The 17,482-nt window shown below is 33.0% G+C and overlaps 1 protein-coding gene across 1 annotated transcript in view; it reads right to left on the bottom strand.

Moving 5' to 3' along the window:
• The window catches only part of LOC134723491 (ubiquitin carboxyl-terminal hydrolase 16-like), a 51,654-nt gene that overhangs the window by 29,436 nt on the left and 4,736 nt on the right, over positions 1-17,482 (bottom strand). The window contains exons 3-6 of the mRNA XM_063587089.1: positions 17,223-17,335; positions 13,373-13,469; positions 3,539-3,560; positions 392-489 (exon numbers count right to left, since the gene is read on the bottom strand). Coding sequence (XP_063443159.1) covers positions 392-489; positions 3,539-3,560; positions 13,373-13,469; positions 17,223-17,335 — 330 coding nt within the window. The remainder of the gene's footprint in view (positions 1-391; positions 490-3,538; positions 3,561-13,372; positions 13,470-17,222; positions 17,336-17,482) is intronic.

The raw sequence follows: 17,482 nt of genomic DNA, 5'->3' as shown, positions 1-17,482 counted from the left end.
AACGCAAGGAGTATATCATTAATTCACAATACTGGTCATTGTCACCTAAACCCATAACGAAAGCTTGGATTGCATATATTATTTTGTCAATGTACCAAAACAAAGAAAAAATGTCAAAACAATGTTAAGCTTAATTATCTTAAAAACACAGGCCGTTTTTTCTGAAGATGCGTACGAACCAAGACAGGAATGTGAAAGTAATTTTCCGTGTTTCAGCAGGTTAATATACTCGTGCGTTTGCTGTTGTCAGGTTGTGAACTTCCAAATTTTACGATTTACCTTGAAACAAAAATGTTGGTTAACCAGGTAACCAAATAGTTATATGAGTAAGTATAAATAATATATAAAACAAAACGTGTATGTAATATGTAATCACTACAAATTGACTTACATGTTTGCAAGAACTGAACTTAAACTCAGTAACGAAGGTTCCAAAAAATAATCTTACACCACTGCATGTTCCCATTATAATCTCTTCATCTGATTTACCTACACCAACAAAAGATTTAGCTTCATTAGTTATGTTTAGTTAGATTTTTTTCATTTGATTTATTGATAACATCTCAGAACAGTTTCAAAATAAGTGGTTTCAAGAATGATATGCAGACATTGTTTGCATGACTCCTAGTGTCATCTGATATTTATATATCTTTCATTCCATTTTTCGATACAGAAAATAATAATGTTTTCTGTTGAGGAGTAACACATCGTTATCAGTTTATTTGGATAGAAACAAACGATGAGAATATCTTATAAAATGATTTACACTACAATATACCTGTCGACACGTTATCAAATGTATCTTGCAATGCAATAAGCTATCAGACGAATGTGAATGTTTTCCGACAATCAAGCCGACTACAGCTCAAGAACATCTGTGACAAACATTATTTCATGACAATACAACAGATATCAAGGATCAAACGCTTATTCGTGGAAATGAATGTTATCTTACGTTTTGAAAAACGTGAAAATCTGTGACAAAGTTTGTATGATAAAGAAATAACGCAAAGGCGTTGGTTTGTTTACAATGTTTACGAAAAAACTGACGTCATAACAATAATTTAAATATTTACAAATACATCTAATATAAATTGTATGTTCAGTCCTCTCACACTATATAGATCAGCATGCATAGCCTGCGTAGCGCTAAAACACCAATTCCATGGGATGTTTTGTTTATTCTCTATATGTTTTTTTTATTAATTTTTTTTTGTTATTTGTTTTTAACTAACTTTCAGTAAATGTGTGTGCCCTCGAATCGTACGTTTATGTTAATATGACATATTGGTACAATTCGTAATGCATTTTTGTTTTTCAATAACAATGCGAAAAGAAATAGGGGGTTTTCCAAAAAACAAAAATCCGACAAACGAGTCTTCAACACAACGTGAAAACCCAGCACCCGAAGTCAGTCTTCAGCTGGCCCTTTGACAAATAATGTATAAGTTCATTAAAAATGGACGTCACACTTAATTTCAAATTATATAAATTATATACACGATCTAACTTAGAAGATAAAGTAAATGTTTTATTATTTTGTGTTCCATTTTGTTTCACTTTTATCAATATATACCACCTTTGACAAGTATTTAGTATAACGATAAAGTTTCATTTCTGATCATGTACTATGAACAACACATTTTATTTTTATTTTGTTGTCCGTACTCCATCGTTATATGTACTTCTCACTACAATATTATTAGTTTAACCTGTGTTGTATGTTAACTTGTTTTTGTTGATATTTCTATCGATTGCGTTGAGCTATTTTAATTGATATTTTAAAGGAGCACTAGCTACGATATATATAAAAAAAATAAAGCATGATTTTTTTTTAGATTAATCATTAATTAAATTGGAATGATGAAATAATAATTTGCTTTTAGCAATCAATTTGCTTTAATTTTGTTGAAATAAGCGATTATACATAATTTTTGACTGATTCACTTGTAAGTGAATACGTCATCATCATTCTAAGCGGTATTCATGTGAACTTCAATTTAACCCCTAGCTAGAGACTGACAACGCATTCATTGTACGTGAACTGGTTATTTAAAGAAGAAGAAATGTCAACAATGAAAGTGAAACTACGGTAAATCATTTGATTACTAATTCGATCCACATAAATCATTCTTATACGGTTAAAAAACAATGAGAAACTTATATTTTTAATCTTTAAATTCAAATCAAACAGACCTTTAAAAATCCAATTGCACGTGCTGGTTTAACCTATTCATATCTTTATTTGTGTTTACATCGCTTATATGGTCATCTGAGGTCAAATCGATAGTTAATTAGATGGCATCTGGATTTAAATACACACGAAACGAACCTACATATCATCTACCTCATGCTCTGTAAACTGTTTATTTTAAACGTTTGATAGATTGGATAAATGTTTTACATTGTTATTAATCAATTATGAGAATTTGAGTCAAATTGGTGACCATGAATTTGACAGCTAGTGCCCCTTTAAAGTGTGTCTGTCTATGTTGTAATTCTACACTATTACTTTGGGTAAACGTGAAATAAGTTTATGCGGCTGTTAAAACGTTTAAACCCGATGCATTGTTCACCTGTTCAACGACAGGTAACTGTTTGAGGTGTTGTCGTTGGATGTTATAGTTTATAAGTGTTTTTCGTTTTTATATACATTCGACTGCTGTTTTTTTCTGTTGTAGTGGTTTTACACGAGTAAACTGTAAGGCCCTTTATAGATGTGTTTCCTCTTGGAATCCTTGCTTTGACCTTTAATCGTAATGGTTTACTTTTTGTAAATTGTTACTCTGGATGAAATTTGTCTAATTAGCACATATCATATCTTCTCATATATATAACTAAGTTATTTTGTAAATAATAATACATGTACACTCGCTTAGGTCATATAATTTTGATATTGGTAGAGGTCGTCTTAGTTTGTTTGCTCAATTCAAAACACCAACCAAAGTCATCGGATTGAGAACTTTTCGAGACAAAGGCTTGATAAATGAACTAACTGATATTTATTTTGTTCATACATTTTTGGATAAGCATATGCACCATTACAGTCACTAATTTCCTAAAGGTAGATTAACTTCTGTTTTATTGTTGATGTATCTTTTTACTACACACACTTTAGTTTAGTGAATTAACAAATTTTATCCACTGATGGTTTGAATTCATCAATGAAAATGATGCATTGTAAAAATGAAAATAAAGTACATCATGTAAATAAACTTCTCATAGATACCACGACTAAATTTAGTATATACGCCAGACGCGCGTTTCGTCTAGAAAAGACTCATCAGTGACGCTCTGTTTCCTATAAACAACGTTCTGCGATGTCGTTCACGTCCACCGCCACCAAAACACGTACATTTGTATGTTATTAGACGTACAAAATTATGGTATAGGTGTATACTAGGGTTTTCCTAAGGAACACGTTTCTTTTTCAGTTTATAATAGTGCAGCATTACCATAATAAAATAGACAAGTGTCTTATTGTGCTACTTTGTATTATTCAGCGTACGAAAGTATATACATTCATTAGCATACGTACCATATACATCAGAATCGTTTTCCTGAAAATAAAACATGCCAATTATCACTTTTTATATTTGCCAAAAAAGGTATATTTTTTTTTATTTTAACTGACGAACACATGTTTGTAGACAATCGACTGCAACTAGAAATAGTGATTATTATTGATAATATTTGGTTTTTATCAACACGATTTTTAAAAATATATTAAAAAAAATATATATATATTATACATTAATGTTGGATTATTGACACTGTATCTCTTCTCATACAACATTATAACGTTAAACAACTGTTGGGTAAGGTTTTAACAATACTTGGATGTTTCCATCAGCTTCAACTCACGTAAATGTCTTTTGGAAAGCTGTATAGTATATACGTAGGATTTTAGCATGTTTTTTTATAACATATAACTTGTAAATAATATTTAGTAAGATTGTTTGACAAATTGCCGAAAGTTGTGCTGAGATTTTGTTTTCCATCTTTGCCTAACTTTTTGTTTTGAAGGTACAACCGTGGTCAAACATCAAACCATCCTGTTTGGCGAATATTGGGGATATTTGCAACGCCACTTATTGTTTGCTCCTAACTCTACACAGGTACATATAGAATATAGCGGTGTAACATATGTATGCGGGTTACATGGGACAATAGTGTATTTGTAAAACATACTATATAAAATCATTCAAAAAAGGCTAAACTTTTCAAGTTGATACAAAAAAAATGAATATAACAAAAACTGAGAGTGAACGTGGAAGAGTAAAATGCATATCGTGCCACAGCTTTTTTGATAGAAAAAAAGTCTCGCAGTACTGATCTGAAATTATATAAATGAAAATAAAATATTGACCAGAAACATCGCCGTATCTTTGGATAAACGTTACTGAAGTTACAGCTATCACATTAATCCCATGATTTATAGGGTCTTTTTACATTGGATGTTGTTTTTTTCAAAACCAGGTGCTGGAATGATATTGGTTATTTTAATATCAAGCTATTATGATGGTATGATTCTAAATCCCTGACGGAAAGGACTGCGCTTAAATTTCTTGTGTTACCTACTCTATTTTTAAAAATCTATTTAGTTATTCATATGTCATTGTCATTTTGCTTAATTTGTTTTGTTACCTCTTCTGGGATTGAACTTGGACTTTTGTTAATACTGTTGTGTTTTATTTTCTACATTGGCTAGATGTGTAGGACAGAGTAGGATCAAATTAAATGTGTTTTACACTTTTACGTCTGATACAAGTCAGGGGTTTTTAGCCTTTGTTATAGACATGTATAAAAAAGAAGATGTGGTATGATTGCTAATGAGACAACTACCCATAAAAAGACAAAAATATACGGATACTGGGGTCCAGTTTCTCAGGCTAATTTGCAAGGGATCTCAGAGCAGCAAGGGCCTTAGAGATGCAGAGTGCAGGCCCACCGGTGTGTGGACACGCCCTAGATCTCATCAACCTTGTCCCAGCTATGGGTTAAATGCCACACTGCCTTGTGGGTGACTTGGGAATAGTCAAAGGCTATGGAAGTCAATCCAAACAGAAAATCCGGGTAGATGTAACTCGTTGGCAACAGCAATCGTCTAAGGGATAGAAAACCCTTACAGAACAACCCGACCCTTCACGTAGAAGGTATAGCTTAGGGCCAACACCCCTAACTTGTAAAAAATATTACATTACAGAAACGACTACAGAAGAAAACCCTCTTACTCGTCAAAACCACGAGGACAATATATGACGCGAAGGCAGATGAAGTTGTTCTCACCTTAGTATCCAACTAAAATTGGGACTTGGAATGTACGACACTGTATCAAAATGGAAATAGCTTGCAGACAGCCAAAGAAATGGACAGATACAGTATTGAAATTTTAGGACTCAGTGAAGTAAGATGGAATACCTCTGGCATGACAACGTTAAACACTGGTCATACCATCATCTACTCTGGTAATTAAAACGCAAAGCAGTCTCTCTAAGAATGGAATCCTGTGTCTTCTAGAATAATTACTGCCAGGTTTGACACAAAATTTCAGAAAACAACCATAATCCAGGTTGACTCACCAACAAATGCAGATGAAGAAGAGAAAGATGACTTTTACAACTCTCTGCAAACCATTGTAAAATCTGTGCCAAAACGAGACATCCTCATGGTACTAGGAGACCTCAATGCAAAAGTGGGTAAGGACAGGACAGGGTGAGAAAGAGAAATGGGACCAAATGGAATCGGTGAAATGTACGAGAACGGTGTAATCTTTGCTGATTTTTGTGCTGTAAACAGTCTAGTAATAAAAAGTTACTTGGGTTTCGCCGAATGGAATGACGGAAAATCAGATAGACCATATTGCTATATCCCAAATATGGAGGTCATCTCTACAAGATGTACGAAACAAGAGAGGAGCAGATATAGCATCATATCACCACCTAATCATTGCAAAGATACAACTAAAAATACTTTCAACAAAAAAGCAAAATCTAGACGAAAGAAATTTAATTTTGATCTATCCAAAGACCCTAAAACTGTTCAAGACTACCACATTCTGCTGCAAAACAAATTGAGTGTACTTGAAAATCTACATGATGAAGAAACTAGCATCAACACAGCATGGGAAATGACCCGAGATTCTATTGTTCAAGCATGTGAAGAAACTGTCGGCTATCTCCAACAAAACCACAAGCAATGGATGTCAGAAAATACCTGGAAAATTGTCAACGAAAGAAGACAAGTGAAAGAAAAAGTTCTAACTGCTATAACTAGACAGCAGAAAAAAACAGACACAAGAACAGTACAGCAATAAAGATAAAGAGGTGAAGAATAGTTGCAAACAAGATAAAAGAAACTTTGTAGAAAAAGTAGCCAAAGTAGCCAAAGCCGCCTGTAGCAAGGGAGACACCAAAACCCTATACAACATTACAAAGCAATTAACGGTAAACCACCAACTTCAAATACACCTATCAAAGATAAAGACAACAATACCCTCACTAAACTGGGGGATCAACTTGAAAGGTGGAAAGAACATTTCGAGCAGGTTCTTAAAAGGCCCCCACCTACAGATCCACCTGAATTACAAAATGGTCCAACATTAAACATCAAAACCAGCAAAATAACTAAAACTGAAATAAACAAAGCTATCAAAAGTCTAAAAAAAAAGAAGGGAAAAACAGGCGGAATTGATAACATACCACTAGAAGCTATACAAGTTTGGAGGATAAATCTGTCCAATACCTGTTAAACTTCTAAATAAGATCTGGGAAGAAGAAGAAATACCAGATGATTGGAGTAAAGGACTTTTGGTAAAAATCCCTAAGAAAAGTAACAAGTCGCTTTGCAAAAAAAAAGGTATTATTTTATTGTCCATATCTAGTAAACTGCTCTGTAGCACCATCCTTAGCAGAATGAAAAATGAAGTCGACAAGATACTTAGAAATGAACAAGCTGGCTTTAGACAATAAAGATCATGTGTAGACCAAATAGCAACATTGAGAATTATTATTGAACAGACAATAGAATGGCAGACGACACTATACCTAAATATTGTGGATTTCCAGAGAGCTTTTGATAGCATTGATCATGAGACATTCTGGCACACTATGGAATCCCGCAAAAGATCATCAAATTGACATAAAAACTGCATTACGACCAATTTTTCTGTTAAGGTATAAATGGTGGAACTATGACCGAATTATTCCCTGTAACAACTGGGGTTCGTCAAGGTTGTCTTCTCTCTCATCTCCTTTTCCTATTATTAGTAGACTGGGCTGGTAAATCAGCCTACAAAGATCCAAAATGCATTGGATGGACCCTCACAACACGTCTCGAAGATCTCGAATTTGCTGATGACATTTGTGCACTATCTCATCGCTTTCAAGATGCACTACATCTTGAAACAGTAGCAAAACAAACAGGCTTATACATCAACGCACAGAAAACTAAATCAATGAGGCCTTGGAGAGAAACAGATGCATCCATCAAATCTATCCAAACTTTTGTCAATAAATGTTAGAGAAACATCCTCAACATCAGATGGCCAAACAAAATATCAAACAATGAGTTATGGAGAAGAACCAAACAACAGCCAACAACTCGGACAATAAGAGCAAGAAAGTGGAAGAGGATCGGGCATACCCTAAAAAATAAAGACACACACATTACCAAGCAAGCCCTAGAATGGAACTTCCAAGGACATCGAAAAAGGGGAAGGCCAAAAACACCTGGCGCAGGGGACTCACAACCGAGCTGAGTAAAATTGGGATGACCTGAAAAAAAAAACGAATAGCCATGGGCAGGAAGAAATGGAGAGAAACTGTAGTCGCCCAATGTCCCCCTTGGGACGAAGTGGATTATGTAAGTAAGTCAACTGGTCTTACTATGCAATCAATTTAAAAAAGGATAGAATTTTCTCGAGAAAAAAATATATACATAAGTTTACCATAAGTTAGTTATAAAACTTATGCATCAATTCATTTAATCTAAATTTTCATAAAACTTTAAATACATTTTAAATTTCAACTTGTCCAACAAATTTCCGTCAAAGGGAAATAGCTTTTGTTAAAAACAGTTCATACATTGTTGAAATTCTAAAGATAGATACAGAAATATGCCTAGGGTAGTGTTGACTGGGTCGAGTTTAGTTAAAACTAGGTCGAGAATGATTAAGACTTGATCAAGTGTTCTTCATACACATTTAAAATGGTAATAAGTAAAGGTTGAGTACACGTTAAGACGACTGTTCAATAAGGTTCAAACTAAAGTCGGGGAATATCAAGTACATTTCAAATGATAGTGGTTGAGCTAAAATGATTACACTCGAGAAAAAGACCATTTCAAACTTGTTTCTCGTTTGTAATGATATATTCATATTATGTGTTTATGTACAGTCCGCCGAAAGTTAAGCAGCACCTAAACTATACTTGTTTAACTATTGCGAAGAATATTAATGTTTGAAATTTTAAATTGCCTTTAAAGTACACTAAGAAAAAAGTAAAAACACAAAAATACTGGACTCCGAGGAAAATTCAAAAAGGAAAGTCCAAAATCAAAAGGCAAAAATGGTGGATTGAACCTGGTTTTATAGCTAGCTAAACCTCTCACTTGCTTGACAGTCGCATATTATTCCATTACATTGTCAACGATGCGAGAACAAAACAAACATACTGAAAGAGCAAAATGTTAAAAATAGGGGTACAACAGTCAACATTGTGTAATCATCTTAATCACTATAAAAACAACAAATGGAACGAAGTAGCACAACAAGGCATACATCAAATTTAACATCCTCATTTTGCTTATCTTACACGATATTTTTTATACATGTAAATTTTGCCCGTAAAGGATGGAAGCTTTTCAGTACTGGTGTAAAACTGTGCGTTTAAAATTCGCAAAGGTCGAAATAAAATAATTTGTCGTTTACAGTATGACGGCATACATAAATGCAGAGTCACGTAAAGTAGATATAACAAAATAGTTATCAAAAGTACCAGGATTATAGTTTTATATGCCAGACGCGCGTTTCGTGTACCTAAGACTCATCAGTGACGCTCAGATCAAAATAGACCCAAAATTCAAAAAAAGTTATGCCAAATACGGCTAAGGTTATCTACTCCTGGAGTAAAAAAAAACTTAGTTTTTTTAAAAATTCAAAATTTTGTAAACAGAAAAAACAGACTTAACAGTAAAAGTAATAATAATAAATAAAATAATTGTGTGGTTCAAAGTATGACGGGATACAAAAGTACAGAGTCACGTCAAATATATATCATAAAAAACAGACTTAACAGAAAAAGTAGTATTTATTGAAAAAAATAGTTTTGTCATTCAAAGAATGACAAGATCCATAAGTAAAAGTAATATAAATAAATGAAATAATTTTGTCGTTCAAAGTATGATGTTTTATATCAGCACAGGGTCACGTCAAATGAATATCTAAAAAAACTGACTTATTAGTAAAAGTAATATTAATAAACGAATAAAAGAATACTATAACACTTTCTTAAAGTCATAAGAAACGAGTGACCGGTATAAAATAATGTTCTTCCAATTATTCCACCAATATATACAAAAATCATAAACTAAAGTCTTCTGTGCACGAATTTATCTTTTTATTTTTGTTCATGTAAATTTCGTATAATCGTCAATTTTTTTGTTCAATCAGTCAGTGTTGTTGTGAAAATATGGCAGGTATTAAAGTTCGTGTTTTGAAGCCAAAGTTTAGCGATTGTCACCTGTTTGTCAACAATTGACAAATTGTCAACAAAAAAGCATAGAAATTGAGCACGTGTTTAACATGTAAATTCAGATAATAGTTTATTTAAGGACATCCATGCGTATTGCGAACACCGGATTTTTACGAGATTGGTCACCCCGAGGTCACTTTGCATCCGGAAAATATGTCGGGGGAATTGCTTCCTGGAGGGAAGCAATTAAAATAAAGTAAGCTTCATCTAAATATAAATAAACTAAAGAATTTTCTTCAGAAAAAAGTATATGTACATAAGTTTTATAATGAAAACTATCCAATGAGTTATAAAAAAACATATACATTAATTTTTTTTTTTAGGTTTCTTATGACTTTAAGATAACCACGTCAGTATGCAAAATCTATACTTCAAGACAATCTTGTATTATTTGTGAAGTTGATATGGAATATTTATCAACAAGTTCTTGGTACCTTCCGATGAAATTTTTTAGAAAAAGGATGAGACGTTCTTTGACATACCCTTGGCTCATCAACTTTCTGCTCAGACACTGGTGACGCTTTACAAAGTCTGAATAGGAAAAAACGCGGGTTTAATACAATGGAACAGTAAAAAATAATGCTTTGCATCAAGTTTCTCCTTGGAATATGTACAAAATGACCTATCTCTATTATTCATTATATCTGTAGTTTTGATACAATTGAAGTTTGAAAAGTTTGTACAAAAATGGCTACAGAAGGGTACATAAACCTAAGTAATTTGCACTATTTATCATTTTATATGAACGCAAAATTTAAATTCATAGAGCCTGTATAACTGTCCAAACTCAAGTTGATTGTTTGTTCATGGTATATTTCAGCAACATTGGTACATGAATATTTTCTCTTCTTTGAGGAACGATTGATTTTTTAACATGAATTATTTTCGATGCAATAAAAATAGGTGGTGCTTAATGTTTGGCTGACTTTTTATATAAACGCATAAAAAGCGTACAAAACAACACCCTGTAATGTAATTTTCTATAAATTCTATAAATACATGAAATAACAAAAGTAACTTTCATTAGTATGATTTTTATGTTCAACGAATCGTATCAATCTTTTTCTGATTAGACTTTTACAATCTTGAAATGTATACAATAACTCATTTACAACCGAACACAGAGACGCAAAAAAAATGAAATTGATACTATAAAGCTATTTACAACAGCAATGAACAGAGAATGCAAATAATTGTTGCAAATAGCTTTATAGTATATCAAAGGTACAAGGATAATAATTTAATTGAGACTCGCGTTTCATTTACATACTACTTTGCAGTGATGTTCATTTCAAAATAGTTATATATAAAGCCAAATAAGTACAAAGTTGAGCTTGAAGTTATGCTTCAAATGAAAATAGTATTGTTTGATACGGTTCAATTCTAAAATTTCAAAGGTGACGTCAGCTTAAATACTACAATCACAATTGCGTGAAAAATATTCCAAATAAACAGCAATGACTGATATATGCTTGTATGATATTTATTGTTACAGAGGCTGTGTATTTAATCATCGAAAACAGAATAGCCGCTTGATAATGACTTTTAGGAAAATTGACCAATAATTAATCGTGACTGCGTACTTATATATCCCTCACAAATGAATAGAACACTGTAGTTTAAACTGGTTTAAATTAGAAATGTAATTCTGACAAACTGATAAAGAAATAACATTAGAGACTGTATTTATATCGAACGTAACCCAAAAGAAAAGCACTGCGCGATTTCGATGTGCACCGTTTCATTTATCCCATTAGGTGCCAAAGGTTTCAAAATTCTTATCCAAAATCTTTTCCGAGTAGGTCTATCATTTCTATGATTGTAATAGTCAGTTGATTGAGATCTGCTTTCGTGTGGTAAGGGGATAGCAAATGCTGTCTGCGAGGAGGCCTATGGTTTGGCTTGCATTCATGTACCTAGCCGCTTCGATTATCTTAAATTCGTTTGTGAAGAGATATCTTGTCATTGTCTGTTGTCTGAGGAACATATCACTTTGAGTCTGAGGCTCGGTTTGTAAAGCTTCTCAAGGTTATTCATGTTATTGTTGTACAAATTAATATCGATATCGGGGTCAGTTAAATGATAAAGAATAAATTGAAGCTAACGTTTCTGAATACAAAATAATATAATTATGTCGGTTTTTTTTTGTGTAGTTAAGATTCAAAGTTTACAAATTCTATTACTAAAGTAAAGCTAATAAGTTGTAGTTAGTTTAAGACTAGATAAGAATAATAATGACGCATGTCAGATGCAGTGAAAATACATACGCGCAGGGAGTTCCTATTAAGCGAAACTGGTCGAACTGCAAAATTCTTTCTAAACGTAAACACATAGTGTTGTATACATTATAGTCTGGCTCAAGCTTTGCTGTCCACCAAAAAATCGCGATTATTTTTTTATTTGTTGAAATACTTGTTCCAGAAAGCTATTTTCATAAAGAGAATCACCTTACAACACAGTTCACGTACATTAGTACATTCCGAAATTGTCTAGGTTAGTGCACGTAGCATTTTAAATTTCTCTATTGGAAATTAACACTGCAATGGTCGCATCAGTTTTACCGGATGTTTTGATTGGGGGAATATATTCACGTCATCAAAGTTCATGCGACGTTACATGTGTTTGTACGTATAGTAATAAAAGAGGAATAAATCATTTGGAAGAATCGGACTTTGAAACTGATTGTACAAGTACAGAGAAGAAGCTGTCAAGAGTGTGAAAGAGGTAAAATCTTTTGAGGTAGACCATACAAATTTTCAAAAAAAAAAAAAATTAAATAGGTTTTTCTGAAGTGGTATAGATTTCTATATGTTGGCAAAAGATCTTAATCAACGGGTTTCCAATCAAATATAAATTCCAGGCATATCAATGAGAATCGGGTAATATCCATCATACAGAAAGATTCATTTGCAGCTTATAACCCAGGCCCATTTTGTTTCTTCTCTGTTGAAATTCACACATCGAAATTAACCGACTATTTCAATTGCAAGCACTTCAACGAAGATAGATAAACGGCCAATCCGATGTGATTGTGTTTTTGCTTTCTCTCTAAACACAAATGCGAAAAATATTAACACGTCGTTATAATATGTCAAAATGTATGGAGAAATATGGGCTATAGAACTTCAAAAAGGGAATTCGACAGTTCTGACATAACTATGCGTACTATAAAACACTCAATCTCTCCCCTCATTGAACGCTCTTCATATATGAAAATCATTTTAAGAGGTTTTTGTACTTGCGCATAAACATGACAAAAATGACAAAGCCCTCATCATATATATATGCATGCACATGGCTCCTATATTCGTCGGACTAACATAATAAAACTTGGTCATACAAAACATAACATGTCTAATTTTCGTACAATCAAAAATGAATAAGTTCAACATCTATATACGGGATGTTACCACAACAAGAAAATAAAAAATGAACTCTTTTTGATAGAAACATTGCAACTTATTAGTACGCCTTTGTAGTTGTCAACGCTCTACGTATATTGCCGATTTACATTAAAAGTGTTGCGCGTTTTAAGACTATTATGTATCTATATGACTGTGTGTGTTTTCTGTTTTAATAATTACAAAGTTATGATTATTTGTGTTATTTTCATGTTTTACCTTGGTTAATTGTAGCATTTCGTTCTTGATACCATCTATAAGTGTATTGAACATCTCAAAGCTGTCCTGTTGATGATATCCGTTAAATATACTGTTTCTGAAACAATAGCATAATAATGCGTTTTTTGGTAGTAGTCAACGAAAAATTGTAAAAATTCTGAAAAAAGGCGTATTAGTGACGAGCAAAACTGGTTTAAACCGACTACATATTGTATGTTTACTTTGTCAGTCAAATCAGACATAACAATGCTTATAATCGTATGATTTTACACACCATATGCGTTTTTAGTGTCAAACCGATCCACAAGTGGCACTGGAATCAAAATTTCTAAACAAACTAAACAAACGCATTTACAATCTGACAATTCCCAAAATGTGTCGTTGATACAATTATAACTATAACTACATGCAGTAAAAAACATTCAAGTTTTGGATATTTTAAGATATCAATAACAAGTGAAACTGCGAGCTACTGCTCACTGATGATACCCCCGCCGCAAGTGAATACTATTAATAGTGTAAATATATGCAAGTGTTCGGTAAACAGGAAGTTGTCGAGTGATGAATCTGAAAACGCATCACAAGGTAAAGCTGACTTATATAAATCCTGAAACCAAATTTCAGAAATCCCTGTATTGTAGTTCCTGAGAAAAATGTGACGAAAATTTTCAACTTGGCTATCATGTGTAAAATCATACAAGTGTTCGGTAAACAGGAAGTTGCCAAGTGATCAATCTGAAAACGCATCACACGGTATAGTTGACTTAGATAAACCCTGAAACCAAATTTCAGAAATCCTTGTATTGTAGTTCCTGAGAAATGCGGCGAAAAATATTCATGGGACGGACGGACGTACTGACTGATGGAAGGACAGACAGAGGTAAAACAGTATACCCCACCTTTTTTAAAGCGGGGGTATAAAAAGTAAATTCACAAAAACACATAACACATTTGTACTATGTGATATGGTGTTGCTTAGTTTTGAAGGTAGTACGGTTCTATAGTGTTTAACTTCTTTGTCGCTTGCTATTTCTAAGACTGCTGTCTCTATATCAATGATATTTAATTAAAGAAATGATAAATAGGCTGGTAACATTCTCGAACAAAACATTTCATACAGTAGTAGCATCGACCCCGTTGCTTTTTGTAAAATGAAAGGTCAAATCGACTATTAGGATGAATAATCAATAAACAAAAGCAAACTATAAATAATGTAACTAATAGTGCTTAACATAAACTAGCTTTCACACAAGGTCATGTCTCAGTTAATGACAATTCAATCTAATGGATGTTGAATATGTATTGATCAATGATTAAGTCTAAGGATACATGATTTTAATAGGCTGTTTTGGGATTTGCAATAGCTGTAAAGAATGCGAGTACTTTTCGATCTACACTTTGTGTCTTTCTGGTTTCTGTTGCCTCGAAGACATTTTGACCATAAACCCGTTCTTTCATATGTCGTTTCGTCTATAAATCACTAGAGCCTTAGTCGTTTTGGTTCATTGAGGCATTTGTTTTTATCTCCGGGATTAACTATATTTTGAAATTTAAAAAAAGATGATTTCAAACAGTGTCGTATTTTTACAAATATTTGAGTTAGTGCGTGTATTTTGGTCCATTAAGACATTTATTTTAATATCCGGGATTAGCTATATTTTGAAATTTAAAACAATGATGATATCAAAAAGTTTTTTTTTTTTACATATACTTAAGTTAGTGTGTGTGTGGTTGGGTTTTTTTGTATGTCTCTGCTAGATTGACGTCTTTTATAAACCTCCCACACCTATTACATTATTGATACAAAAATAGTGTATTGTTTTAGTGCTTTTTAAAATGTAACAGTTTTCATTTTACGTAAACATGTTTAAATGTAATAATGATTGATGTGAGGGGTTTCGGTTTTTGTTTTACCTTTCTGATGAGCAAGGCCCTTTTCAACTAAATGTTATAGATTTTCTTATGATGTACTGTTATAGTTCTGTATTAGGTTAGGAAAAGGTTTAGGGCCAGTAATCAGGTTTAACACCAGTATATTTTATGTTTGTTTTCTTGACATTTTGAGACCTGTTATTGCTCACTGTGCGCTATGGATTTTGCTCACTGTTGAATCACATAAAGAAATCTATAGTTGCTATAACTTTTATGTCATTTGTTAAGAGTTATCTCATCTGCAATAATTCTACAGGTTCGTATTATACGCTTTCGCTTTAAATGTGAATTTGTAGTATAACTAGAGGCTCTAAAGAGCCTGTGTCGCTCACCTTAGTATATGTGAGTATTTAAGAAAGGAAGTAGATGGGTTCATGACAAAATTGTGTTTTGGTGATGGTGATGTGTATGTTCATCTTACTTTACTGAACATTCTTGAAATACACAATTATCTCTATCTATAATGAACTTGGCCCAGTAGTTTCAGTTGAAAATGTTAGTAAAAATTTACCAATTTTATGAAAATTGTTAAAAACTTACTAAGAAGGACAATTTCTCCTTAAGGGGTCAATTCACTATTTCGGTCATGTTGACCTATTTGTAAATCTTACTTTGCTGAACATTATTGCTGTGTACAGTTTATCTCTATCTATAATAATATTCAAGATAATAACCAAAAACAGCAAAATTTCCTTAAAATTACCAATTCAGGGGCAGCAACCCAACAACGGGTTGTCAGATTCATATGCAATTTTCAGTGCAGATGGATCTTGACCTTGATCTTATTAACAATTATACCCCATGTCAGATATTCTCTAAATGCTATGGTTTTTGAGTTATAAGCCAAAGACTGCATTTACTCCTATGTTCTATTTTTAACCATGGGGGCCATCTTGGTTGGTTGGCCGGGTCACCGGACACATTTTTAAAACTATATACTCCACTGATGATTGTGGCCAAGTTTGGATTAATTTAGCCTAGTAGTTTCAGAGGAGAAGATTTTTTGTAAAAGATTACTAAGATTTACGTAAAATGGTTAAAAATGGACTATAAAGGGCAATGACTCCTAAAGGGATCATCTAACCATTTCGGTCATTTGACTAATTTGTAAATCTTACTTTGCTGAACATTATTGCTGTTTACAGTTTATCTCTATCTATAATAATATTCAAGATTATAACCAAAAACAGTCAAATTGCCTTAAAATTACCAATTTAGGGACAGCAACCCTACAACGGGTTGTCCGTTTCATCTGAAAATTTCAGGGCAGATAGATCTTGACCTGATAAACAATTTTACTACTGTCAGATTTTCTCTAAATGCTTTGGTTTTTGAGTTATAAGCCAAAAACTGCATTTACTCCTATGTTCTTTTTTAAGCCATGGGGCCATATTGGTTGGTTTGCGGGGTCATCGGACAAATTTTTAAAGTCGATACTCCAATGATGATTGTGGCCAAGTTTGATTTAATTTGGCCTAGTAGTTTCAGAGGAGAAGATTTTTATAAAAGCTGACGACGACGACGGACGACGGACGCCAAGTGATGAGAAAAGCTCACTTGACCCTTTGGGCAAGGTGAGCTAAAAAGTAGTATGAACTTGAAAATTCCAATATGTGACATTTTCCCGTACAAAAGCATGTGCATTTACATTTCTACATTTGAAAAAAAAACCTCTGTGAGATTCACAACCGTATCCCGTTGTTTTCTGTTAGACAATTTCTTTAATGATTTTTTTTTAAATTTAGCCGTTGAATTCGTAAGAGGTATCGGAATGATATTCTTCAAGGTACTTCCGAACTGTTTATCACGGAGGCAAACTCGTACAAGACAAAACAAAACGCTGTTCTGAATAAATAGGTTTTTTTTCTTTACCTCCGCTGCTGTCTAAGACTAATTGTATTTATATCCCATAAATTACCTCTGTCTAGCTGCCGACAAAATGTCAGAGGGTTTATATCCTGAATTCTTTCCGTCTTCAGAATGAGTGTAATTCAAAAGTCGCAATAAACTTTTTGACATTTTGCAAAATTTCTACAAGAAACAAGTGTTTTGAACATTCAGTTTACATATACCATTATTATTCCATATATATCTTCGAACATCCTCAATTAGTCTTTGAAACATTCTTTTGTCCAAAAGCGCAATTTTCTCAGAAATCGGAGAACGATATTGCTCCGT

The sequence above is a fragment of the Mytilus trossulus genome, chromosome 6 (genome assembly GCF_036588685.1).
Source record: "Mytilus trossulus isolate FHL-02 chromosome 6, PNRI_Mtr1.1.1.hap1, whole genome shotgun sequence".
In the NCBI taxonomy this organism is placed as follows: Eukaryota; Metazoa; Mollusca; class Bivalvia; order Mytilida; family Mytilidae; genus Mytilus; species Mytilus trossulus.
Note: the sequence above shows the minus strand (reverse complement) of the source record. Positions and strands in the feature narration are given on the sequence as shown.